The sequence below is a fragment of the Entelurus aequoreus genome, linkage group LG03, assembly GCF_033978785.1.
Source record: "Entelurus aequoreus isolate RoL-2023_Sb linkage group LG03, RoL_Eaeq_v1.1, whole genome shotgun sequence".
Lineage (NCBI taxonomy): Eukaryota > Metazoa > Chordata > Actinopteri > Syngnathiformes > Syngnathidae > Entelurus > Entelurus aequoreus.
In genome coordinates this window covers 83,444,211-83,471,053 of record NC_084733.1, presented here as the reverse complement: position 1 = coordinate 83,471,053, position 26,843 = coordinate 83,444,211, and the positions used below count along the sequence as shown (strand labels likewise).

The following is a 26,843-nucleotide window of genomic DNA, read 5'->3' as shown; positions in this document are numbered from 1 at the left end:
GTATATATACACCTACACACACATAAATACACATACATATATACACACATATATATACACACATATACACGTGTGTATATATACACACACATTTATCTATATATACATGTATATACACATGAACACATACACATATATAAATATTAGGGCTGCAACAACTAATCGATTAAATCGATTAAAATCGATTATTAAAATAGTTGCTGATTAATTTAGTCATCGATTCGTTGGATCTATGCTATGCGCATGCGCAGAGTTTTTTTTTAATTTTATTTTTTATATATATATATATATATATATATATATATATATATATATATATATATATATATATATATATATATATATATATATATATATATATATATATATATATATATATTTTTTTTACTAAACCTTTATTTATAAACTGCAACATTTACAAACAGCTGAGAAACAATAATCAAAATAAGTATGGTGCCAGTATGCTGTTTTTTTTCAATAAAATACTGGATAGGATAGAAATGTAGTTTGTCTCTTTTATCCGATTATTAATCGATTAATCGAAGTAATAGTCGACAGATTAATCGATTATCAAATTAATCATTAGTTGCAGCCCTAATAAATATACACAAATATATGTATATTTGTGTGTATGTGTGTGTGTGCGTGTATAAACATACGTGTATATATATATATATATATATATATATATATATATATATATATATATATATATATATATATATATATATATATATATATATATATATATATATATATATATATGTGTGTGTATATGAATATATGTATTTACATGTATATGTTTACATACATACATATATAACAGACACACATTTATATACACACAGACATGTATACACAAAAATACACACACGCACACACATTTGTATATTTACACCTACACACACACATATATACACATTCATATATACACACACACTCATATATACACACATATACACGTATATATACACACATAATTATCTATATATATATATGAACACATACTCATATATACACACATATACACGTGTATATATACACACATTTTTATTTATATATATATGAACACATACACATATATAATCATACACAAATATATATATACATACAGTATACACACATATATATATATTTATGTATATGTTGTTTTTAAGACTGAGGCGTATGGGTGTATATTTTGTGTGTTGGCGTCGACTTGGTATCAAAGTATCGATACTTTTGACAACCGTATCAGGGATGTAAATGAGGTCCGATACATAGATAATAGTGTTGATTGATGATATGATTATTGATCCAATCAGGCACAACAACAAGATGGAGTTCAACGAGGAGAACGAGACCATCATGAGAAATATTCTGCTGCCCATCACAGCCGACCCGGCCCTCAAAGTGGACGTGAGTCTTGGTTCTGGTTCTGTGGCCACGGTCACGTCTCACCTTGGTTCTGGTTCTGTGGCAGATGGGTCGCGTGCACTGTCCCGTGTTGCTGGTAGTGGGCCAGGACGATCAGAACTGGTGCGCCTGCGAGTCCGCTCTGGACGTGAGTACGCCCAACTTGTGTGGCCCGTAATGCCACCAGGGTTCTTGTGGGACACCTTGGTCACATGACTGATGGCGGTCACATGATGTCTTTGTTCCAGATGAAGGAGATGATGGAGCGTGCGGGGAACAGCCACCTGCTGACCGTTCTGTCCTACCCCGACGCCGGTCACCTGATCGAGCCGCCGTACTCGCCGCACACCCGGTCCAGCTCCTTCCGCAGCGTCGGCAGCCGGCAGAAGAGTGAGTCCTTGTTTTCTTTGCATTACTAAAGATTTGTTTGCACTGAATTTAGGGAATACATTTAATTTGACCTCAGAGGATGCTAACTTTTGAAGTCAAAGAACATTTGTGAGCATCATTTTAAATTCAGTGTATGAAAAAAATTAAGTATAAAATATTCTGTATATAAATTAATTATGTGTAAAAAAAGTATATGAAAAAATAAGTGTATACATTTTTTTTTTTAAATATAGTGTAAAAAAAATTTAAGTATAAGAAACCAGTGTATAAAAATCAGGATGTGTAAACATTTTTTATATATAAAAAATCAGTATATAAAAAAATGATGTGTAAAAAAAAAAATCAATATTAAAAATCAGTGTATGAAAAAAAAGGATACAAATTCAAATTAAAAAAATAATGGTTTAAAAATGTAGTGTAAAAAAATTAATTATAAAAACCAGTGTATAAAAATCAGTATATAAAAACATTATGTGTAAAAAAGTTTTTATATAAAAAACTGTACAAAAATGTTGTGTATTAAAAATCAATGTATAAAAAAATAAAGAATTTAAAAACGCAGTATGTAAAAAAATCTATGTAAAATGATTCAGTGTATAATAAATCAGTGTATGAAAATTCAGTGTATGAAAAAAATAATTGTTTAAAATTTTTTTGTAAAAAAAAAAAAAAGTACAAAAAACAGTGTATGAAAATCAGTACATAAAAAAATTTTGGTGTAAAAAAATGTAATATAAAAACCAATTTAAAAATTCTGTGAAATAAAAATCAGTGTATAAAATTTAAGAATTTTAAAAGGCAGTGTATAAAAAATCAATGTAAAAAGATTTAGTGTATAAAAAAAATCAGTGTATGAAAAAAATAATTGTTTAAAAATTTAGTGTAAAAAAAAAGTATAAAAATCAGTGTATGAAAATCAGTATTTAAAAAAAGTTGGTGTAAAAAAAATAAGTATAAAAAAACAGTGTATAAAAATCAGTATAGAAAAACATTAAGTGTAAAAAAAAAAGTTTTCTATAAAAAATCAGTATAGAAAAAAAATTATGTGTAAAAAAAATTGATATAAAAAAATCTGTGTATAAAAATTCTGCGTATTAAAAATCATTGTATAAAAATTAAGAATTTAAAAAGGCAGTGTATAAAATATCTATGTAAAAAGATTCAGTGTATAAAAAAATCAGTGTATGAAAAAAAAGGATACAAATTCAAATTAAAAAAATAATGGTTTAAAAATGTAGTGTAAAAAAATTAATTATAAAAACCAGTGTATAAAAATCAGTATATAAAAACATTATGTGTAAAAAAGTTTTTATATAAAAAACTGTACAAAAATTTTGTGTATTAAAAATCAATGTATAAAAAAATAAAGAATTTAAAAACGCAGTATGTAAAAAAATAAATGTAAAATGATTCAGTGTATAATAAATCAGTGTATGAAAATTCAGTGTATGAAAAAAATCATTGTTTAAAAATTTTGTGTAAAAAAAAAAAAGTACAAAAAACAGTGTATGAAAATCAGTACATAAAAAAATTTGGTGTAAAAAAATGTAATGTAAAAATCAATTTAAAAATTCTGTGAAATAAAAATCAGTGTATAAAATTTAAGAATTTTAAAAGGCAGTGTATAAAAAATCAATGTAAAAAGATTTTGTGTATAAAAAAATCAGTGTATGAAAAAAATAATTGTTTAAAAATTTAGTGTAAAAAAAAAGTATAAAAATCAGTGTATGAAAATCAGTATTTAAAAAAAGTTGGTGTAAAAAAAATAAGTATGAAAAAACAGTGTATAAAAATCAGTATAGAAAAACATTAAGTGTAAAAAAAAAGTTGTATATAAAAAATCAGTATATAAAAAAAATTATGTGTAAAAAAAATTGATATAAAAAAATCTGTGTACAAAAATTCTGCGTATTAAAAATCATTGTATAAAAATTAACAATTTAAAAAGGCAGTGTATAAAATATCTATGTAAAAAGATTCAGTGTATAAAAAAATCAGTGTATGAAAAAAAAGGATACAAATTCAAATAAAAAAAATAATGGTTTAAAAATGTAGTGTAAAAAAATTAATTATAAAAACCAGTGTATAAAAATCAGTACATAAAAACATTATGTGTAAAAAAGTTTTTATATAAAAAACTGTACAAAAATGTTGTGTATTAAAAATCAATGTATAAAAAAATAAAGAATTTAAAAACGCAGTATGTAAAAAAATCAATGTAAAATGATTCAGTGTATAATAAATCAGTGTATGAAAATTCAGTGTATGAAAAAAATCATTGTTTAAAAATTTTTTGTAAAAAAAAAAAAAGTACAAAAAACAGTGTATGAAAATCAGTACATAAAAAAATTTGGTGTAAAAAAATGTAATATAAAAACCAATTTAAAAATTCTGTGAAATAAAAATCAGTGTATAAAATTTAAGAATTTTAAAAGGCAGTGTATAAAAAATCAATGTAAAAAGATTTAGTGTATAAAAAAATCAGTGTATGAAAAAAATAATTGTTTAAAAATTTAGTGTAAAAAAAAAAGTATAAAAATCAGTGTATGAAAATCAGTATTTAAAAAAAGTTGGTGTAAAAAAAATAAGTATAAAAAAACAGTGTATAAAAATCAGTATAGAAAAACATTAAGTGTAAAAAAAAAGTTTTATATAAAAAATCAGTATATAAAAAAAATTATGTGTAAAAAAAATTAATATAAAAAAATCTGTGTATAAAAATTCTGCGTATTAAAAATCATTGTATAAAAATTAAGAATTTAAAAAGGCAGTGTATAAAATATCTATGTAAAAAGATTCAGTGTATAAAAAAATCAGTGTATGAAAAAAAAGGATACAAATTCAAATAAAAAAAATAATGGTTTAAAAATGTAGTGTAAAAAAAATAATTATAAAAACCAGTGTATAAAAATCAGTATATAAAAACATTATGTGTAAAAAAGTTTTTATATAAAAAACTGTACAAAAATGTTGTGTATTAAAAATCAATGTATAAAAAAATAAAGAATTTAAAAACGCAGTATATAAAAAAATCAATGTAAAATGATTCAGTGTATAATAAATCAGTGTATGAAAATTCAGTGTATGAAAAAAATCATTGTTTAAAAATTTTGTGTAAAAAAAAAAAAAAGTACAAAAAACAGTGTATGAAAATCAGTACATAAAAACATTTGGTGTAAAAAAATGTAATATAAAAATCTATTTAAAAAAAATTGTATATAAAAAAAACAATCAGTGTACACAAACAATGTATAAAAAGTATGTGTATGAACAATCAGTGTATAAAAATTAAGAATTTAAAAACTCAGTGTATAAAAAAATCAATCTATAGTAAAAATTAACTGTAAAAAATCAGTGTATAAAAATTGATTGTATAAAAAAATCGTTGTTCAAATATTTAGTTTAAAAAATATTAATTATAAAAAAACAGTGTATAAAAATCAGTATAGAAAAATTAGGAATTTAAAAACTCGGTGAATAAAAAAAATCAGTGTATAAAAGTAAAACGTTTCTGTGGTGAAAAAATCAGTGTATCCTTTTTAGGTGTATAAAAACGATCTAAATGAGCGCATAAAAAATTAAGTGTAAAAAAAGCTCAGTGAATAAAAAATCAGTGTTAGAAAATTGAGTGCAAAACTCAAGTTTTACTTCAGGTAAATCTTGACTTTGTGTTTTTATTGATACCTGTTGCATACTAGCTTTTTTTTTAAAGCAAATTTTATAGGTATACACCTCAGTCATATTTTGTCCAGTGATGCATTCTAATATTAGCATGCTAGCTTCTTTGTTAATTTTGCAGGTGTACACATTAGCGTGAAATATTTTGTTACAAGACAAATGATACCTGTTTGCATGCTAATGTTAGTATGCTAGCTTTTTTTTTTTTTTTTAGCAAATTTTGTAGGTAAACACCTCAGACATTTTTTGTTACTTGATCCATTTTATTATTAGCTTGCTAGCGTTTGTGTTAATTTTACAGGTATACACCTCAGCGTGAAAATATTTTGTTACTTGACAAATGATACCTGTTAGCATGCTAGCCTTTTTAGCTGATTTTGTAGGTATGCACCTCAGTCATGTTTTGTTACTTGACGCATTTTATTATTAATGTCAGGTTCAAACACTGATGACATCTATTAAACAAGACAAGAAGCAAGGAATTAAACAGAGACAGAATTAAATTTGGCTCAATTGAGGAGAGACGTCTGGACTGTACTCTTTGGACACTCCGGCGAAAGATTGTACGCCTCCTCTTTTATTTGGACTTTCCCTGATTACATGGCAACAGCTGTTTCTAAGGGACGGGGGTCGTAAACAGCCATCACCTTTGGTTACAGACAGTTCAAAGAAGAAAAGGTCGTAAAAGAGTTCAAAGAAGGGGTCCCTGGAGGGGAGTCAGGTCCTGCTTCCTCTTCGCTTTGTAGATCTCGGGTCAAGACAATATCTTTCTGTTGATTACAATACATGAAAGAAACAGAACACCTTCATGTTGCTTCCCATCCTACACAGTGGAGGTTTACAAGCCTTCTTCTTGGTAGGTTCAAAGACAGCTTTTGTCTTCTCGCCGGGAACTCATGGCAAATACAAAGTTTTGTGATAACTTCGATACAATTATTCTGACAATTAACATGCTGGCTTTTTTGTTAACCTTACAGGTACACACCTCAGTGTGAAATATGTTGCTACTGGACAAATGATACATGTTAGCATGCTAGCTTTTTGTCTAGCTAATTTGTAGGTTTACACCTCAGTCACATTTTGGTACTTGATGTATGCTAACGTTAGCAGGCTACCTTTTTAAACCCATTTTTCAGCTATACACCTCAGAGTAATATATTTTGCTACTTGACACATGTTACGGTTAGCATTTTTAACATGCTAACATTAGCATGCTGGATTGTTTTAGCCATTTTAGCAGGTATTCACCTCAGTGTGAAATATGTTGCTACTGGACAAATGATACATGTTAGCATGCTAGCTTTTTGTCTAGCTAATTTGTAGGTTTACACCTCAGTCATATTTTGGTACTTGATGTATGCTAACATTAGCAGGCTACCTTTTTAAACCCATTTTTCAGCTACACACCTCAGAGTAATATATTTTGCTACTTGACACATGTTACAGTTAGCATTTTTAACATGCTAACATTAGCATGCTGGATTGTTTTAGCCAATTTAGCAGGTATTCACCTCAGTGTGAAATATGTTGCTACTGGACAAATGATACATGTTAGCATGCTAGCTTTTTGTCTAGCTAATTTGTAGGTTTACACCTCAGTCATATTTTGGTACTTGATGTATGCTAACGTTAGCAGGCTACCTTTTTAAACCCATTTTTCAGCTATACACCTCAGAGTAATATATTTTGCTACTTGACACATGTTACAGTTAGCATTTTTAACATGCTAACATTAGCATGCTGGATTGTTTTAGCCAATTTAGCAGGTATTCACCTCAGTGTGAAATATGTTGCTACTGGACAAATGATACATGTTAGCATGCTACCTTTTTGTCTAGCTAATTTGTAGGTTTACACCTCACTCATATTTTGGTACTTGATGTATGCTAACGTTAGCAGGCTACCTTTTTAAACCAATTTTTCAGCTACACACCTCGGAGTAATATATTTTGCTACTTGACACATGTTACAGTTAGCATTTTTAACATGCTAACATTAGCATGCTGGATTGTTTTAGCCAATTTAGCAGGTATTCACCTCAGTGTGAAATATGTTGCTACTGGACAAATGATACATGTTGGCATGCTAGCTTTTTGTCTAGCTAATTTGTAGGTTTACACCTCAGTCATATTTTGGTACTTGATGTATGCTAACATTAGCAGGCTACCTTTTTAAACCCATTTTTCAGCTACACACCTCAGAGTAATATATTTTGCTACTTGACACATGTTACAGTTAGCATTTTTAACATGCTAAAATTAGCATGCTGGATTGTTTTAGCCAATTTAGCAGGTATTCACCTCAGTGTGAAATATGTTGCTACTGGACAAATGATACATGTTAGCATGCTAGCTTTTTGTCTAGCTAATTTGTAGGTTTACACCTCAGTCATATTTTGGTACTTGATGTATGCTAACGTTAGCAGGCTACCTTTTTAAACCCATTTTTCAGCTACACGCCTCAGAGTAATATATTTTGCTACTTGACACATGTTACAGTTAGCATTTTTAACATGCTAACATTAGCATGCTAGATTGTTTTAGCCAATTTAGCAGGTATTCACCTCAGTGTGAAATATGTTGCTACTGGACAAATGATACATGTTAGCATGCTAGCTTTTTGTCTAGCTAATTTGTAGGTTTACACCTCAGTCGTATTTTGGTACTTGATGTATGCTAACATTAGCAGGCTACCTTTTTAAACCCATTTTTCAGCTACACACCTCAGAGTAATATATTTTGCTACTTGACACATGTTACAGTTAGCATTTTTAACATGCTAACATTAGCATGCTGGATTGTTTTAGCCAATTTAGCAGGTATTCACCTCAGTGTTTCATTCAAATGTTTTTTTTGCTAAGTGTAAGCGTGTGTTTGCAGTCACCGCCCTGTGGGGAGGACAATGTGCGGCTCACGCGCTCGCTCAGGAAGACTCGTGGAAGAAGACGCTGGCCTTCCTGCGTGAGAATCTGTACGCCGCTCACTAGCGCCCCCTGTGCCCGCCCACTGAACAACAACCAGCTAATGTGTTTTTTTTTTAAATGGCAAAATAAATGCGAGTTCTTCATGACTGTCTTGTGACGTCGCTCAATGCTGCCTCTTGTTCCAAGGCGCCACCTTGTGTCCGACCTGAGAAGTCCTCTCAGGGGGAGGAGCCCTCCTTTTGTTTTTTTCTTTTTGTTTTTTAGGAAGTGTCCTTGTTGGTGGTCCAATAATCCTCTTCCTCTTCATCTCAGCTGCATTAGTTTGACACACGGATCCAGAATGGACACCAGGAGACACAACGAGCAGTAAGTTCTACTTTTTATCACTCTATCTTTCAACTTGTTGTGTTTTTAGGAGTTATATTTACAATTTCTGTGTTTGTCCTGCTGTTTGTCATGGAGCTAAATTGTGCTAAAACAAAACAATTTGTCCTAATATAACACTTTATTGTAGGGATGTCCGATAACGGCTTTTTTGCCGATATCCGATATTCCGATATTGTCCAACTCTTAATTACAGATACCGATATCAACCGATACCTATATATACAGTCGTGGAATTAACACATTATTATGCCTAATTTGGACAACCAGGTATGGTGAAGATAAGGTCCTTTTTTTAAAAAAAAAATATATATATAATAAGATAGATAAATTAAAAACATTTTCTTGAATAAAAAAGAAAGTAAAGCAATATAAAAACAGTTACATAGAAACTAGTAATTAATGAAAATGAGTAAAATTAACTGTTAAAGGTTAGTACTATTAGTGGAGCAGCAGCACGCACAATCATGTGTGCTTACGGACTGTATCCCTTGCAGACTGTATTGATATATGTTGATATATAATGTAGGAACCAGAATATTAATAACAGAAAGAAACAACCCTTTTGTGTGAATGAGTGTGAATGGGGGAGGGAGGTTTTTTGGGTTGGTGCACTAATTGTAAGTGTATCTTGTGTTTTTTAGTTGATTTAATAAAAAACAACAAAAAAAAACAACAACAACAACGATACCGATAATAAAAAAAACGATACCGATAATTTCCGATACATTTTAAAGCATTTATCGGACATCTCTACTTTATTGTCATACACGTGACAAATTTAGCACCCCAGGTCCAGTTATCTATGCCCTGAACCTCTGGCCGGGGTCGTTGGAAGCCGCCATACTTTTAAGATGGCGCCGAGTATCCGAATCTATGGTTTTTGGGAGTAACTATACAAAATTAACTAAAAAGCTATCTTAAAACGTTAATATGAGACATTGACATACTTCCAAGATGGCGCCAAGTATCCAAATTCATGGTTTTTAGGTGTAAGCATACAAAATGAGCTGAAACTTTAGCATGCTAACATTAGCATGCTAATTTGAGAGGTTGGCAAATTTCCATGATGACGCCAAGCATCAAAAATCATAATTTTTAGGTTTAAACACACACAATTAGCTAAAAAAAAAAAAAACTAGCAAAAAAAGTTAGCAAGCTAACGTTAGTATGTTAATACAAGAGACATTAGCATACTTCCAGGATGGCGCCAAGTATCCAAATTCATGGTTTTTAGGTGTAAGCATACAAAATGAGCTAAAGAGCTGGCCTGAAATGTTAGCAAGCTAACATTAACATGCTCATTTGAGAGGTTGGCAAATTTCCAAGATGACGCCAAGTATCAAAAATCATAATTTTTAGGTTTAAACATACACAATTAGCTAAAAAAAAAAAAAAAACTAGCAAAAAAAGTTAGCAAGCTAACGTTAGTATGTTAATACAAGAGACGTTAGCATACTTCCAAGATGGCGCCAAGTATCCAAATTCATGGTTTTTAGGTGTAAGCATACAAAATGAGCTAAAAAGCTAGCCTGAAACATTAGCATGCTAACATTAGCATGCTAATTTGACAGGTTGGCAAATTTCCAAAATGACGCCAAGTATCAAAAATCATATTTTTTAGGTTCAAACTACATAATTAGCTAAAAAAAAAAAAGCTAGCAAAAAAAGTTAGCAAGCTAACGTTAGTATGTTAATACAAGAGACGTTAGCATACTTCCAAGATGGCGCCAAGTATCCAAATTCATGGTTTTTAGGTGTAAGCATACAAAAAGAGCTAAAAAACTAGCCTGAAACGTTAGCATGCTAACATTAGCATGCTAATTTGACAGGTTGGCAAATTTCCAAAATGACGCCAAGTATCAAAAATCATATTTTTTAGGTTTAAACTACACAATTAGTTAAAAAAAAAAAAGCTATTGATTTTTAGGTTTAAACACTGGAAATTAGCTGAAAAAAATGTTAGCATGCTAACATCAGCATGCTAATATAAGAGGAGTTTGCATACTTCCAAGTACCAAAAATCCTGAATTGAGCAAATCATCATGGAATGTTCTCTTTGAGGGGTCAAGTGAGGACGGAACAAGAACAACTTGAGCAGTTTTTCAATCCCAGTCTTAAGCTAGCAAAAAAAGTTATATTAACATCAGCATGCTAATATAACAGGAGTTTGCATACTTCCAAGTACCAAAAATCCTTAATTGAGCAAATCATCATGGAATGTTCTCTTTGAGGGGTCAAGTGAGGACCGCTTGAGCAGTTTTTCAATCCCAGTCTTAAGCTAGCAAAAAAAGTTAGCAAGCTAACGTTAGTATGTTAATACCCGGGACGTTAACATACTTCCAGGATGGCGCCAAGTACCAAAAAACATGATTTTTCGGTAAAAACATACATTTGTGAAAAAGCTAGTAGAAAACGATAGCATGCTAGCACGTGATCGGATAAGCAGAAATACCAAATCGTACCAAAACATATAGAATTGGCGAGTAAGTGAATTAGTATGTTAATATAAGAGACGTTAGCATACTTCGAAGATGGCGCCAAGTACCAAAAATCTTGATTTTTAGGTTTAAACACTGGAAATCAGCGAAAGAACTGGCCAAAATGTTAGCATGCTAGCATCAGCATGCTAATATAGGCGACGTTGGCATACTTCAAGGATGGCGCTAAGTACCAAAAAACATTTTTTTTAGGTTTAAACATACACAATTAGCTTGAAAAAATTGTTTAAAAAAATGTTAGCAAGCTATTGTTAGTATGTTAATGTAGGAGACGTTAGGTTAGCATACGTCCAGGATGGCGCCAAGTACCAAAAACCATGTTTTTTTTCGGTAAAAACATACAAAATTTGCAAAAAAAACTAGTAGAAAACGATGCTAGCACGTAATCGGATTCACACCACTTATTGGTGTAAACATATAGAATTGTCGAGTAAGCTGGCATAAAGCGTTAGCATGCTAACACAATCATGCTAATATAAGAGACGTTGGCATACTTCGAAGACGGCGCCAAGTACCAAAAACCAGGTTTAAACACTGGAAATTAGCTAAAAAAATGTTTAGCATGCTAATATAAGAGGAATTTGCATACTTCCAAGTACCAAAAATCCTGAATTGAGCAAATCATAATGGAATGTTCTCTTTGAGGGGTCAAGTGAGGACGGAACAAGAACAACTTGAGCAGTTTTTCAATCCGAGTCTTAATGATTGACTTATTATCATGAAACATTGACACAAGTCTGGGAATTCCTACACACATGAACTCACCACAGATGAACTACTTTTTTTTAATGTTCAATTTCCCGCATTTTGAAGACCAATAGTCAATAAAACAACGCATACTTATTTAAGACGTATTTAAAAATGGATTTGGTTTTTTTTACAATTATTTTAAAATTCAATGAAATATTGCATGATTTGATAAATGATTTCATGTTTTAATAATTTCACCGATCAAAAATATGATTGAATAAATGTATTTATCAGTGAAAGTCAGGGGGCGGGACTAACATAATCTAGTCCAATCAAAATCTGTAAACGGGCCTAGCGGGGATCTCGTCCAATCCAATGACTGCTCTTTGAAAACATGGCAGCTCAGGAGGATTTCTCGTACTTTTTGGGGGAGTTGCTGGCAGATATGTTCGACCTTGTGAATGATGTGGAAGTAAAACCTGCTCACCCAGAGCATGTAGCAGTTACAGTAGAGGAATCGATCACAGATGTTAAGTTATTTACGCTCTTTGACACCAATGTATCGACCAGAACTTCGAGAATTCTCTGGTCCGATGGAAGCGGAAGTGCTGAGTGACCAATCAGGTGTTAGACCCGCCCACTGACTTTGACGGCTGACTTTGACAGATGAAATACACTCCAAAAAGTGATGACACACATTAAATAATTAAGCCATTAAAGATGAATTAAATATGAAAATATTAGTATGCAATCGATCTAATTAAATCATGCAATAATTAAATAGTGAAATGATTAAATAATTCATGAAATAATTACCTTACGAAAAAATGTATGAAATAATTAAACAGTAAAATAATTAATTACATCATGAAATAAAAAAATAGTAGAGTAATAATTAAATCATGAATCAATTTAATTTTGACATAATTACATTATGAAATAATTCATAAAATCATGAACGAATTAAATAGTGAATTTAAATAAATACATTATTCAATATTTAATTGAATCATAAAATCACGAACTAATTAAATAGTGAAATTATTAAATAATTAATGAAATAATTGAATTACGAAAAAATTAATTAAATAATTAAATAGTGAAATCATTAATTGAATTATGAAATAACTAAATAGTGGAGTAATTAATTAAATCATGAAAGAATTGAATCATGAAATATTTATATTATGAAATAATTATTGAAATTGTGACCTAATTAAATAGTGAAATCATGAAATAAATTCATTATTAAATAATCAATTACATCATAAAATCATGAACTCATTAAATAGTGAAATCATAAAATATTTAAATTGTGAGATATTTAATTATATCATGATGTAATTACATAGTGGAATGATGAATTGAATCACAAAATGATTAAATAGCAAAATAGTTCAAACTTGAAATAATTAAACTATGAAAAAAAAATTAAATCAAGAAATAATGCACTAATTAAACAGTCCAAAAATTTATGAAATCATGAAATCATTATAATATGAAAAAGATAATGAAATAAGTAAGTTATGAAAAAATTTATGAAATCATGAAATTAGGTTATGAAATAATTTCTTAAATCATGAAAGAAATAATGAAATCATGACATAATTAAATTATGAATAAATGACATAATAAACTATTTAATTAAAGCCTTGAAATAATTAAACAATGAAATATGTTTAAATATCGAAGTAATTAGTGAAATAATTAATCAAGTTGTGAAGTAACTACATTCTGAAATTCTTGTTCAAATCTTGAAATAATAGCAAAATAATTATATCATGAAATAATTAAACTTTGAAAAACATATTGAATCAAGAAATAATGCAATAATTAAACAGTAGAATAATTAATGAAATCCTGAAATCAATATAATATTAAATATATCATTAAATCAGAAAATAATTAAATCATTTGTTAAATCATGAAACAATTAATGAAATCATGACATAATGAAATTGTGAATTAATTACACAGTAAAATAATTATTCAAAACCTTGACATAATTAAACAATTAAATATGTTTAAATATCGAAGTAATTAGTGAAATAATTAATCAAATTGTGAAGTAAATATCGAAGTAATTAGTGAAATAATTAATCAAATTGTGAAGTAAATATCGAAGTAATTAGTGAAATAATTAATCAAATTGTGAAGTAATTAAATTGTAAAATGTTTATTTAAATCTTGAAACAATTGCAAAATGATCATATCATGAAATAATTAAATAATTTGTTAAATCAAGTAATAATTAATGAAATCATGACATAATTAAATTATGAATTAATTACATAGTACAATGATTAATTAAAGTCTTGACATGATTAAACAATGAAATATGTTTAAACATCAAAGTAATTAGTAAAATAATTAATCAAATTATTAAGTAATAGTTATTTAAATCTTTAAATAATTCAATTAATAATCAAATCATAAAATAATCAATTGCATAAATAATTAATGACACATTTAAATATTCATTTATTTCTCACATTTTGTCCCATTGGACCAATCCAGCACAGCAATACCCACTTTCCCCTCAGGGGGCACTAGTGAGCGGTGTGATGTGCTGGTCCAGCCTCTTTTATAACGCTCCTGCTCGGCCCATTCCAGCACGGACGCGGTCAAGCTGTCGGTCCATCCGTCCAGAGGCCTGGTGGACGAGAAGTTTGTCATCCTGGTCCAGAACGCGCCCCCCGGCGTCCAGCTCACCGTCCACGCCTCCCACCGCAGCGAGGACGGACACGACTGGGAGGCGTTTGCTCACTACGTGTCCGACGCCGGCGGCTCCGTGGACGGTACGTGGTCCTCCCAGAGACGCACCTTGGACCCCCAGATCTTTGTTTGTGTCTGCAGTCTCCAAGGATGTCAGCTTGGGGGGCACGTACTCGGGACTGGAGCCCATGGGTCTCCTGTGGAGCCTCAGACCGGTTCCGGGCAGCCGACCTGGACTCAGGATGAGGAAGATGAAGGTGCAGACCCCCATGGAGGTCACCATCTCCGTGCGGCGGGGTCACGGCACTCAGGGCTTCCTGGACCAGGTGGTGCTGGCCTCCCAGGCGGTGGAGCGCTGGTACATGGCGCCCGGCGTCCGCAGGATCCCCGTCACGACGGACGGACTGTCTGCGACCCTCTTCCTGCCCTCAGGTAGGACCCCCCCCCCCAATAACATCCAGAGGGTCCAATTCCTGTTCAATTTGCCACCCCAAAGGACCCGGACCCTTCCCCGGAGTCTTGGACCTGTGGGGGGGCGGAGGAGGTCTCGTGGAGTATCGTTCCTCGCTGCTCGCCTCCCACGGCTTCGCCTCCATGGCCCTCAACTACCTGAGCCCCAAGGCCAGCCAAGAGACGGGCAAGATGGTGGACGACTCCTACTTCCAGGTGCGCGGCGAGTACCGCGTCCCTGAGGCGAGGAAAAGGTTTGATTGACGGTCGGTTTTCCTCCCGCAGGCGGCGCTGAGAGTCCTGCAGGAACATCCCCAGGTGCTCGGCAACAGGGTGGCCTTGGTGGGCCTCTGCCTGGGCAGCGGCGTCTGCCTGAAAATCGCCGTCCACGCCTCAAGCGTGAAGGTGCCACCTGTGCTAATGCTAACGCTAACCTGAAATATGCTAATTGTTGTGCTTTCATTTTGGCAGCCTCGGTGTTTGGTGTGCGTCAGCGGGACTCACGTCATGCCGCCGACAGGAACCTTTGATTACTGGAACAAGTGAGCTAGTTTGGTTGCACACATACGCACAAATTAAATATTAGCAGTTAGCACGCTAACCAGATAGCATCGACTAAATATACAACTTTCATATACCAGCAAAATAATCCAAAAAACAGCTAGCATGCTAACGTTAGCCTGTTAACATGCTAACAGTTAGCACATATAAGGTAAAGGATTTTACCCCTCGGCGTGTACGGACAAAATCACCAAAAAAGGCTAGCATGCTAACATTAACATGTCAACGCGCGAGCAGTTAGCAAACGTCAAGGGGAAAAAAAATGGACTCTTAGGTGTATACCAGAAAAATAATCCAAAAAAACAGCTAACATGCTAACAGTTAGCACACATAGAATAAAGTATTTTACTCTTGGGTGTACATCGACAAAATGACCAAAAAAGGCTAGCATGCTAACTTTAGCATGTCAACGCGCTAACAGTTAGCAAACGTCAAAAAATACAATTATTTTAATTAGGTGTATAACAAAGTCTGGCATGTTAACATGCTAACAGTTAGTACACATGGAGTAAAGTATTTTAGTCTTAGGCGTATACCGACAAAATGACCAAAAAAGGCTAGCATGCTAACATTAGCATGTCAACGCGCGAGCAGTTAGCAAACGTCAAAGGGGAAAAAAATTGACTCTTAGGTGTATACCAGAAAAATAATCCAAAAAAACAGCTGACATGCTAACAGTTAGCACACATAGAATAAAGTATTTTACTCTTGGGCGTACATCGACAAAATGACCAAAAAAGGCTAGCATGCTAACTTTAGCATGTCAACGCGCTAACAGTTAGCAAACGTCAAAAAATACAATTATTTTAATTAGGTGTATAACAAAGTCTGGCATGTTAACATGCTAACAGTTAGTACACATGGAGTAAAGTATTTTAGTCTTAGGCGTATACCGACAAAATGACCAAAAAAGGCTAGCATGCTGACTTTAGCATGTCAACGCGCTAGCAGTTAGCAAACGTCAAGGGGGAAAAAAATGGACTCTTAGGTGTATACCAGCAAAATAATCCAAAAAAACAGCTAACATGCTAACAGTTAGCACACATAGAATAAAGTATTTTACTCTTGGGCGTACATCGACAAAATGACCAAAAAAGGCTAGCATGCTAACTTTAGCATGTCAACGCGCTAACAGTTAGCAAACGTCAAAAAATACAATTATTTTAATTAAGTGTATAACAAAGTCTGGCATGTTAACATGCTAACAGTTAGTACACATGGAGTAAAGTATTTTAGTCTTAGGCGTATACCGACAAAATGACCAAAAAAGGCTAGCATGCTGACTTTAGCATGTCAACGCGCTAGCAGTTAGCAAACGTCAAGGGGGAAAAAAATGGACTCTTAGGTGTATACCAGCAAAATAATCCAAAAAAACAGCTAACATGCTAACAGTTAGCACACATAGAATAAAGTATTTTACTCTTGGGCGTACATCGACAAAATGACCAAAAAAGGCTAGCATGCTAACTTTAGCATGTCAACGCGCTAACAGTTAGCAAACGTCAAAAAATACAATTATTTTAATTAAGTGTATAACAAAGTCTGGCATGTTAACATGCTAACAGTTAGTACACATGGAGTAAAGTATTTTAGTCTTAGGCGTATACCGACAAAATGACCAAAAAAGGCTAGCATGCTGACTTTAGCATGTCAACGCGCTAGCAGTTAGCAAACGTCAAGGAAGAAAATAATTGACTCTTAGGTGTATACCAGCCAAAGAATCCAAAAAAGTTAGCTAGCATGCTAACATGCTAACAGTTAGCACACATAGAGTAAAGTATTTTACTCTTAGGCGTATGTCGACAAAATGACCGAAAAAGGCTAGCATGCTGACAGTTAGCACAGGTCAAGTAGCAAAATATTTGACTCTTGGGTGCACACCTGCAAAATTAACAAAAAGTGCTAACCAGTTAGCACAGGTCAAGTAGCAAAATATACAACTCTTATGTGTAATCCTGTAAAATTGTCAAAAAAAAGCTAGCATGCTAATGTGCTAACAAGTAACCAAATATACAAGTCTTTGGTGTATAGCTGAAAAATTACCCACAAACCCAAATGCTAACATTAGCATGCTAGCATGGACTAACATTATCATGGAGGATTTTGACTTTGCAAGGATTGAAAATGTTGGAGAAATAAAATAAGGGCAGAATGATAATTGCAATACTACTAATAGTCTGTTCCAGGGTCAAGCTGTGTGCATCATTAGAGTTCATTAGGTGCTAACTTTATAATAAGAGGAGGAAAAGTCCAAAATGAAAAGGTTCTTGTGTGTTTGCACTTTGCAGCGCTAAATGTCGCTACAACGAACACAAAGAGGTGATCTCTCGTGACGTCTTGCTGCCGCTCCCCACTGACCCCGCCCTCAAAGTGGACGTAAGTATGCTAGCTGTTAGCACGCCTAGCGTGACATGACAAATGATATGCTAGCTGTTAGCAGGCCTAGCGGGACATGACAATGATAAGAGTGGTGTGTTGCAGGTAGGACGCCTGCAGTGCCCCCTGCTGCTGATAGTTGGTCAGGACGACCAGAACCTTGCTAGCCCTGAGTCTGCTGCTGATGTAAGCTAAATGTGCTAAATGCGTTTAACATGCTAAATAGGTTAAATGTGCTAAACATTCTAAATGTGCTAAATGTGCTAAAGATTCTAAATTTGCTAAATGTACTAAATGTGCTAAACATTCTAAAAGTGCTAAATGGGCTAAATATTCTAAACGTGCTAAATGTACTAAATGTGCTGAATGTCCTAAATGTGTTTAACGTGCTAAATGTGCTAAACATTCTAAACGTGCTAAATGTACTAAACGTCGTGAATGTGCTAAACGTGCTGAATGTGCTAAATGTTCTAAACGTGCTAAATGTACTAAACGTCCTTAATGTGCTAAAGGAGCTAAACATTTTAAGCGCGCTAAGTGGGCTAAATGTGCTTAACATGCTAAATGTGCTTAACATGCTAAATGTGCGAAACGTGCTAAACGTGCTGGATGTGCTGAATGTGCTGAATGTGTTAAATGTACTAAATGTGCTGAATGTGCTGATTGTGCTAAATGTGCTAAACATTCTAAACGTGCCAAGTGTGTTAAACGTGCTAAAGATTCTAAATGTGCTAAATGTACTAAACATGCTGAATGTGATAAATGTGCTAATCATTCTAAACGTGCTAACTGTGCTAACTGTGCTAAATGTACTAAATGTGTTAAATGTGCTAAACATTCTAAACGTGCTAAATGCGTTAAACATGCTAAATGGGCTATATGTGCTAAACATTCTAAACGTGCTAAATGTGCTAAAGATTCTAAACGTGCTAAATGTACTAAATGTACTGAATGTGCTAAATGTGCTAAAGATTCTAAACGTGCTAAATGTACTAAATGTACTGAATGTGCTAAATGTTCTAAAGATTCTAAACGTGCTAAATGTACTAACTGTGCTGAATGTTCTAAACATACTAAATGTGCTAAACATTCTAAACGTGCTAAATATACTTAACGTCCTGAATGTGCTAAACGAGCTAAACATTCTAAATGTGCTAAACATTTTAAGCGTGCTAGGTGGGCTAAATTTGCTTAATGAGCTAAATGTTCTAAACGTGCTAAATGTACTAAACGTCCTTAATGTGCTAAAGGAGCTAAACATTTTAACCGCGCTAAGTGGGCTAAATGTGCTTAACATCCTAAATGTGCGAAACGTGCTAAACATGCTGGATGTGCTGAATGTGCTAAATGTACTGAATGTGCTGATTGTGCTAAATGTGTTAAACATTATAAACGTGCCAAGTGTGTTAAATGTGCTAAAGATTCTAAACGTGCTAAATGTACTAAACATGCTGAATGTGATAAATGTGCTAATCATTCTAAACGTGCTAACTGTGCTAAATGTACTAAATGTGCTAAATGTGCTAAACATTCTAAACGTGCTAAATGTGCTAAAGATTCTAAACGTGCTAAATGTACTAAATGTACTGAATGTGCTAAATGTACTAACTGTGCTGAATGTTCTAAACATACTAAATGTGCTAAACATTCTAAATGTGCTAAATATACTTAACGTCCTGAATGTGCTAAACGAGCTAAACATTCTAAATGTGCTAAAAATTTTAAGCGTGCTAGGTGGGCTAAATTTGCTTAGTGAGCTAAATGTGCTAAACATTCTAAACGTGCTAACTGTGCTAACTGTGCTAAATGTACTAAATGTGCTAAACATTCTAAACGTGCTAAATGCGTTAAACATGCTAAATGGGCTATATGTGCTAAACATTCTAAACGTGCTAAATGTGCTAAAGATTCTAAACGTGCTAAATGTACTAAATGTAATGAATGTGCTAAATGTGCTAAAGATTCTAAACGTGCTAAATGTACTAAATGTACTGAATGTGCTAAATGTACTAACTGTGCTGAATGTTCTAAACATACTAAATGTGCTAAACATTCTAAACATGCTAAATATACTTAACGTCCTGAATGTGCTAAACGAGCTAAACATTCTAAATGTGCTAAACATTTTAAGCGTGCTAGGTGGGCTAAATTTGCTTAATGAGCTAAATGTGCTAAACATTCTTAGCGTGCTATACATGCTAAACGTGCTAAATGTGCTAAACATGCTGAATGTGCTAAACATGCTAGACATTCTAACAGTTAACAGTTAGTTAACAGCCAGTAAGTTATTTTGTCAGTTAGTTAGTTAATTATTTGTTTAGTTAAATAGTTAATTAACTTGTTAATTAGTTAGTTTTATTTGGTTAATTATTTAGGTTTTTTCAGTTAGTTAGTCAGTTAAGGAGTTTTTCAATATGTTAATTAGTTAGTTTGTTTGCCAGTTAGTTAGTTAGTTAGTTAACTAGTTAGTTTATCAGTAAGTCAGCTGGTTAGTTCCCCAGTCAGACAGTTAGCCAGTTGGTTAACTAGTTAGTTTGTCATTCAGTCAGTTAGCTAGTTCCAAAATGACATAAGGAATAATAATAATAATAATAGATTTTATTTGTAAAAAGCACTTTACATTGAGTAAACAACCTCAAAGTGCTACAGTGTATAAAAAAAATTAATTAATAAATCAAATAAAAACATAATAAAAAATAAATACAAATAAAAACTACAACAGCCAAATAGGTAAAACTAGTATGCATACATCTAAAAAAAGGCTTTTTTTTTTTTAAAAAAGAAGGGTTGTTAAGCCTTTTTTAAAAGCATCCACAGTCTGTGGTGCCCTCAGGTGGTCAGGGAGAGCGTTCCACAGACTGGGAGCGGCGGAGCAGGAATAGTGATTTCATTTCGGGGATGACCCGGATGATTTCCAGCAGGTTCCAACGTCTGTGTGTCCGCTAGCGTCCCCCCCTCCCCCCGCAGGGACAAAGAGGGTGGATAACAAACATGTCTTATCCGGCAGATGAAGGCCATGATGGAGCAGGCGGGCAACAGTCACATGCTGACGCTGGTGTCTTACCCACATGCTGGTCACCTGATCGAGCCCCCGTACTCACCACACATCCGAGCCAGCTTCTTCCGCTCCGCCTTCGCGGGACACCAGCGCCCGTTCACCTGTAGGTAGTAGTCCTCCTCCACCTGTAGGTAGTAGTCCTCCTCCCCCTGTAGGTAGTAGTCCTCCTCCACCTGTAGGTAGTAGTCCTCCTCCACCTGTAGGTAGTAGTCCTTCTCCACCTGTAGGTAGTAGTCCTCCTCCACCTGTAGGTAGTAGTCCTCCTCCACCTGTAGGTAGTAGTCCTCCTCCCCCTGTAGGTAGTAGTCCTCCTCCACCTGTAGGTAGTAGTCCTCCTCCACCTGTAGGTAGTAGTCTTCCTCCCCCTGTAGGTAGTAGTCCTCCTCCACCTGTAGGTAGTAGTCCTCCTCCACCTGTAGGTAGTAGTCCTCCTCCACCTGTAGGTAGTAGTCTTCCTCCACCTGTAGGTAGTAGTCCTCCTCCACCTGTAGGTAGTAGTCCTCCTCCCCCTGTAGGTAGTAGTATTCTTCCCCCTGTAGGTAGTAGTCCTCCTCCACCTGTAGGTAGTAGTCCTCCTCCACCTGTAGGTAGTAGTCCTCTTCCACCTGTAGGTAGTAGTCCTCCTCCACCTGTAGGTAGTAGTCCTCCTCCACCTGTAGGTAGTAGTCCTCTTCCACCTGTAGGTAGTAGTCTTCCTCCCCCTGTAGGTAGTAGTCCTCCTCCACCTGTAGGTAGTAGTCCTCCTCCCCCTGTAGGTAGTAGTCCTCCTCCCCCTGTAGGTAGTAGTCCTCCTCCACCTGTAGGTAGTAGTCCTCCTCCACCTGTAGGTAGTAGTCTTCCTCCCCCTGTAGGTAGTAGTCCTCCTCCACCTGTAGGTAGTAGTCCTTCTCCACCTGTAGGTAGTAGTCCTCCTCCACCTGTAGGTAGTAGTCCTCCTCCCCCTGTAGGTAGTAGTCCTCCTCCACCTGTAGGTAGTAGTCCTCCTCCACCTGTAGGTAGTAGTCTTCCTCCACCTGTAGGTAGTAGTCCTCCTCCACCTGTAGGTAGTAGTCTTCCTCCACCTGTAGGTAGTAGTCCTCCTCCACCTGTAGGTAGTAGTCTTCCTCCACCTGTAGGTAGTAGTCCTCCTCCACCTGTAGGTAGTAGTCCTCCTCCACCTGTAGGTAGTAGTCCTCCTCCACCTGTAGGTAGTAGTCCTCCTCCACCTGTAGGTAGTAGTCTTCCTCCACCTGTAGGTAGTAGTCTTCCTCCACCTGTAGGTAGTAGTCCTCCTCCACCTGTAGGTAGTAGTCCTCCTCCACCTGTAGGTAGTAGTCCTCTTCCACCTGTAGGTAGTAGTCCTCCTCCACCTGTAGGTAGTAGTCCTCCTCCACCTGTAGGTAGTAGTCCTCTTCCACCTGTAGGTAGTAGTCCTCCTCCGCCTGTAGGTAGTAGTCCTCCTCCACCTGTAGGTAGTAGTCCTCCTCCACCTTTAGGTAGTAGTCTTCCTCCCCCTGTAGGTAGTAGTCCTCCTCCACCTGTAGGTAGTAGTCCTCCTCCACCTGTAGGTAGTAGTCCTCCTCCACCTGTAGGTAGTAGTCTTCCTCCCCCTGTAGGTAGTAGTCCTCCTCCACCTGTAGGTAGTAGTCCTCCTCCACCTGTAGGTAGTAGTCCTCCTCCCCCTGTAGGTAGTAGTCCTCCTCCACCTGTAGGTAGTAGTCCTCCTCCACCTGTAGGTAGTAGTCCTCTTCCACCTGTAGGTAGTAGTCCTCCTCCACCTGTAGGTAGTAGTCCTCCTCCACCTGTAGGTAGTAGTCCTCCTCCACCTGTAGGTAGTAGTCCTCTTCCACCTGTAGGTAGTAGTCCTCCTCCACCTGTAGGTAGTAGTCCTCCTCCCCCTGTAGGTAGTAGTCCTCCTCCACCTGTAGGTAGTAGTCCTCCTCCACCTGTAGGTAGTAGTCCTTCTCCACCTGTAGGTAGTAGTCCTCCTCCACCTGTAGGTAGTAGTCCTCCTCCACCTGTAGGTAGTAGTCCTCCTCCCCCTGTAGGTAGTAGTCCTCCTCCACCTGTAGGTAGTAGTCCTCCTCCACCTGTAGGTAGTAGTCTTCCTCCCCCTGTAGGTAGTAGTCCTCCTCCACCTGTAGGTAGTAGTCCTCCTCCACCTGTAGGTAGTAGTCCTCCTCCACCTGTAGGTAGTAGTCTTCCTCCACCTGTAGGTAGTAGTCCTCCTCCACCTGTAGGTAGTAGTCTTCCTCCACCTGTAGGTAGTAGTCCTCCTCCACCTGTAGGTAGTAGTCCTCCTCCACCTGTAGGTAGTAGTCCTCCTCCACCTGTAGGTAGTAGTCCTCTTCCACCTGTAGGTAGTAGTCCTCTTCCACCTGTAGGTAGTAGTCCTCCTCCACCTGTAGGTAGTAGTCCTCTTCCACCTGTAGGTAGTAGTCCTCCTCCACCTGTAGGTAGTAGTCCTCTTCCACCTGTAGGTAGTAGTCCTCCTCCACCTTTAGGTAGTAGTCTTCCTCCCCCTGTAGGTAGTAGTCCTCCTCCACCTGTAGGTAGTAGTCCTCCTCCACCTGTAGGTAGTAGTCTTCCTCCACCTGTAGGTAGTAGTCCTCCTCCCCCTGTAGGTAGTAGTCCTCCTCCACCTGTAGGTAGTAGTCCTCCTCCACCTGTAGGTAGTAGTCTTCCTCCACCTGTAGGTAGTAGTCCTCCTCCACCTGTAGGTAGTAGTCCTCCTCCTCCACCTTGTCCACGTCCTTCACGCCCGCCTTGCCTTGTGTCCTCAGTCTTGGCGCTGTGGGGCGGGCAGACGTCGTGGCACAGTCGCGCTCAGGAGGACGCCTGGAAGAAGACGCTGGACTTCCTGTTTGAGCATCTCTACCGCGGCGTGGCCCCGCCCAGGTCGCACCTCTGAGTGGCGTTCGGACGGACCGACGCTTACGTCCTTTCTGCCCTTCGTGCACAGGCGGCCACTCATCAGCAGGGGGCGGCAATGTACACGTTGTTCATATTTACCACAACAATCTTTTTAGGGTCATTTCCTGTGGACTCCGTCAATCAAACGTCAGCTTTATTAGGAACATAATAACAACGTGAATGTGGCATGCTAACATTAGCATCCTAACAGTTAGCATATGTCATGTACCAATTTATATGACGCTAAGGCATACGCATGCAAAATTAACTAAAAAATCTGGCATGCTAACATTAGCATGTTAACAGTTAGCATATGTCACTTACCAAGTTATGTGACTCAGTGGTGTACGGCGGCAAAATTGACAAAAAAAAAAGTTAGCATGCTAACAGTTAGCATATGTCACATACCAAGTTATGTGACTCTGTGGTGTACGGCTGCAAAATTGACAAAAAAAAAGTTAGCATGCTAACAGTTAGCATATGTCACATACCAAGTTATGTGACTCAGAGGTGTACGGCGGCAAAATTGACACAAAAAAAGTTAGCATGCTAACAGTTAGCATATGTCACATACCAAATTATGTGACTCTGTGGTGTACGGCTGCAAAATTGACAAAAAAAAAGTTAGCATGCTAACAGTTAGCATATGTCACATACCAAGTTATGTGACTCTGTGGTGTACGGCTGCAAAATTGACAAAAAAAAAAGTTAGCATGCTAACAGTTAGCTAATGTCACATACCAAGTTATGTGACTCAGAGGTGTACGGCTGCAAAATTTGTTTAAAAAAAAGTTAGCATGCTAATGTTGTTATGTTAGCATCCTAACAGTTAGTATATGTTATGTACCAATTTATATGACGCTAAGGCATACGCATGCAAAATTAACTAAAAAACCTGCATACTAACATTAGCATGTTAACAGTTAGCATATGTCACTTACCAAGTTATGTGACTCAGTGGTGTACGGCGGCAAAATTGACAAAAAAAAAAGTTAGCATGCTAACAGTTAGCATATGTCACATACCAAGTTATGTGACTCTGTGGTGTATGGCTGCAAAATTGACCAAAAAAAAGTTAGCATGCTAACAGTTAGCATATGTCACATACCAAGTTATGTGACTCTGTGGTATACGGCTGCAAAATTGACAAAAAAAAAGTTAGCATGCTAACAGTTAGCATATGTCACATACCAAGTTATGTGACTCTGTGGTGTATGGCTGCAAAATTGACCAAAAAAAAAGTTAGCATGCTAACAGTTAGCGTATGTCACATACCAAGTTATGTGACTCAGAGTTGTACGGCTGCAAAATTGACCCAAAAAAAAGTTAGCATGCTAAAAGTTAGCATATGTCACATACCAAGTTATAAGACTCTGTGGTGTATGGCTGCAAAATTGACAAAAAAAAAAGTTAGCATATGTCACATACCAAGTTATGTGACTCTGTGGTGTACGGCTGCAAAATTGACAAAAAAAAAGTTAGCATGCTAACAGTTAGCTAATGTCACATACCAAGTTATGTGACTCGGAGGTGTACGGCTGCAAAATTGACAAAAAAAAGTTAGCATGCTAACAGTTAGCTAATGTCACATACCAAGTTATGTGACTCAGAGGTGTACGGCTGCAAAATTGACAAAAAAAAAAGTTAGCATGCTAACAGTTAGCGAGTGACAAGTGCTAAGTTATATGACTGAGATGTACGGCGGCAAAATTGGCAAAAAAATTTGCATGCTAACAGTTAGCTAATGTCACATAACAAGTTATGTGACTCAGAGGTGTACGGCTGCAAAATTGACAAAAAAAAAAAGTTAGCATTCTAACAGTTAGCATATGTCACATACCAAGTTATGTGACTCAGTGGTGTACGGCGGCAAAATTGACCAAAAAAAAAGTTAGCATGCTAACAGCTAGCATATGTCACATACCAAGTTATGTGACTCTGTGGTGTATGGCTGCAAAATTGACCAAAAAAAAGTTAGCATGCTAACAGTTAGCATATGTCACATACCAAGTTATGTGACTCTGTGGTGTACGGCTGCAAAATTGACCAAAAAAAAGTTAGCATGCTAACAGTTAGCTAATGTCACATACCAAGTTATGTGACTCAGAGGTGTACGGCTGCAAAATTTGATTAAAATCAATCAATCAATCAATCAATATTTATTTATATAGCCCTAAATCACAAGTAAAAAAAAGTTAGCATGCTAATGTTATTATGTTAGCATCCTAACAGTTAGTATATGTTATGTACCAATTTATATGACGCTAAGGCATACGCATGCAAAATTAACTAAAAAATCTGGCATGCTAACATTAGCATGTTAACAGTTAGCATATGTCACTTACCAAGTTATGTGACTCAGTGGTGTACGGCGGCAAAATTGACAAAAAAAAAGTTAGCATGCTAACAGTTAGCATATGTCACATACCAAGTTATGTGACTCTGTGGTGTACGGCTGCAAAATTGACCAAAAAAAAGTTAGCATGCCAACAGTTAGCATATGTCACATACCAAGTTATGTGACTCAGAGTTGTACGGCTGCAAAATTGACCCAAAAAAAAGTTAGCATGCTAACAGTTAGCATATGTCACATACCAAGTTATGTGACTCTGTGGTGTATGGCTGCAAAATTGACAAAAAACAAAAGTTAGCATATGTCACATACCAAGTTATGTGACTCTGTGGTGTACGGCTGCAAAATTGATGAAAAAAAAGTTAGCATGCTAACAGTTAGCTAATGTCACATACCAAGTTATGTGACTCAGAGGTGTACGGCTGCAAAATTGACAAAAAAAAAAGTTAGCATGCTAACAGTTAGCGAGTGACAAGT

At 35.7% G+C, this 26,843-nt stretch overlaps 3 protein-coding genes across 4 annotated transcripts in view; all 3 read left to right on the top strand.

The window, feature by feature from the left end:
* Window positions 1-8,488, top strand: part of LOC133646983 (peroxisomal succinyl-coenzyme A thioesterase-like) — a 16,286-nt gene extending 7,798 nt beyond the window's left edge. The window contains exons 8-11 of the mRNA XM_062042989.1: window positions 1,305-1,398; window positions 1,463-1,543; window positions 1,644-1,785; window positions 8,343-8,488. Of these exons, the coding sequence (XP_061898973.1) occupies window positions 1,305-1,398; window positions 1,463-1,543; window positions 1,644-1,785; window positions 8,343-8,449 (424 nt within the window). The 3' untranslated portion in view covers window positions 8,450-8,488. The remainder of the gene's footprint in view (window positions 1-1,304; window positions 1,399-1,462; window positions 1,544-1,643; window positions 1,786-8,342) is intronic.
* Window positions 8,355-26,843, top strand: LOC133646982 (peroxisomal succinyl-coenzyme A thioesterase-like). 2 transcript variants are annotated; one of them, XM_062042987.1, is made up of 11 exons: window positions 8,355-8,488; window positions 8,573-8,752; window positions 14,575-14,759; window positions 14,818-15,108; window positions 15,173-15,342; window positions 15,412-15,531; window positions 15,598-15,668; window positions 17,976-18,063; window positions 18,169-18,249; window positions 21,071-21,224; window positions 23,884-26,843. In XM_062042987.1, coding segments are annotated over exons 1-11 (1,470 nt in total). In that variant the 5' UTR covers window positions 8,355-8,486; the 3' UTR covers window positions 24,012-26,843. The 2 variants fall into 2 exon arrangements, with proteins under 2 accessions (XP_061898971.1, XP_061898970.1); XM_062042986.1 differs by lacking the exon at window positions 8,355-8,488 and having other exon boundaries at window positions 8,553-8,752.
* Window positions 26,271-26,843, top strand: part of LOC133646981 (metabotropic glutamate receptor 8-like) — a 79,022-nt gene continuing 78,449 nt past the window's right edge. Inside the window, exon 1 of the mRNA XM_062042984.1 lies at window positions 26,271-26,377. The gene's annotated coding sequence lies outside the window, so the exon portion shown is untranslated. The remainder of the gene's footprint in view (window positions 26,378-26,843) is intronic.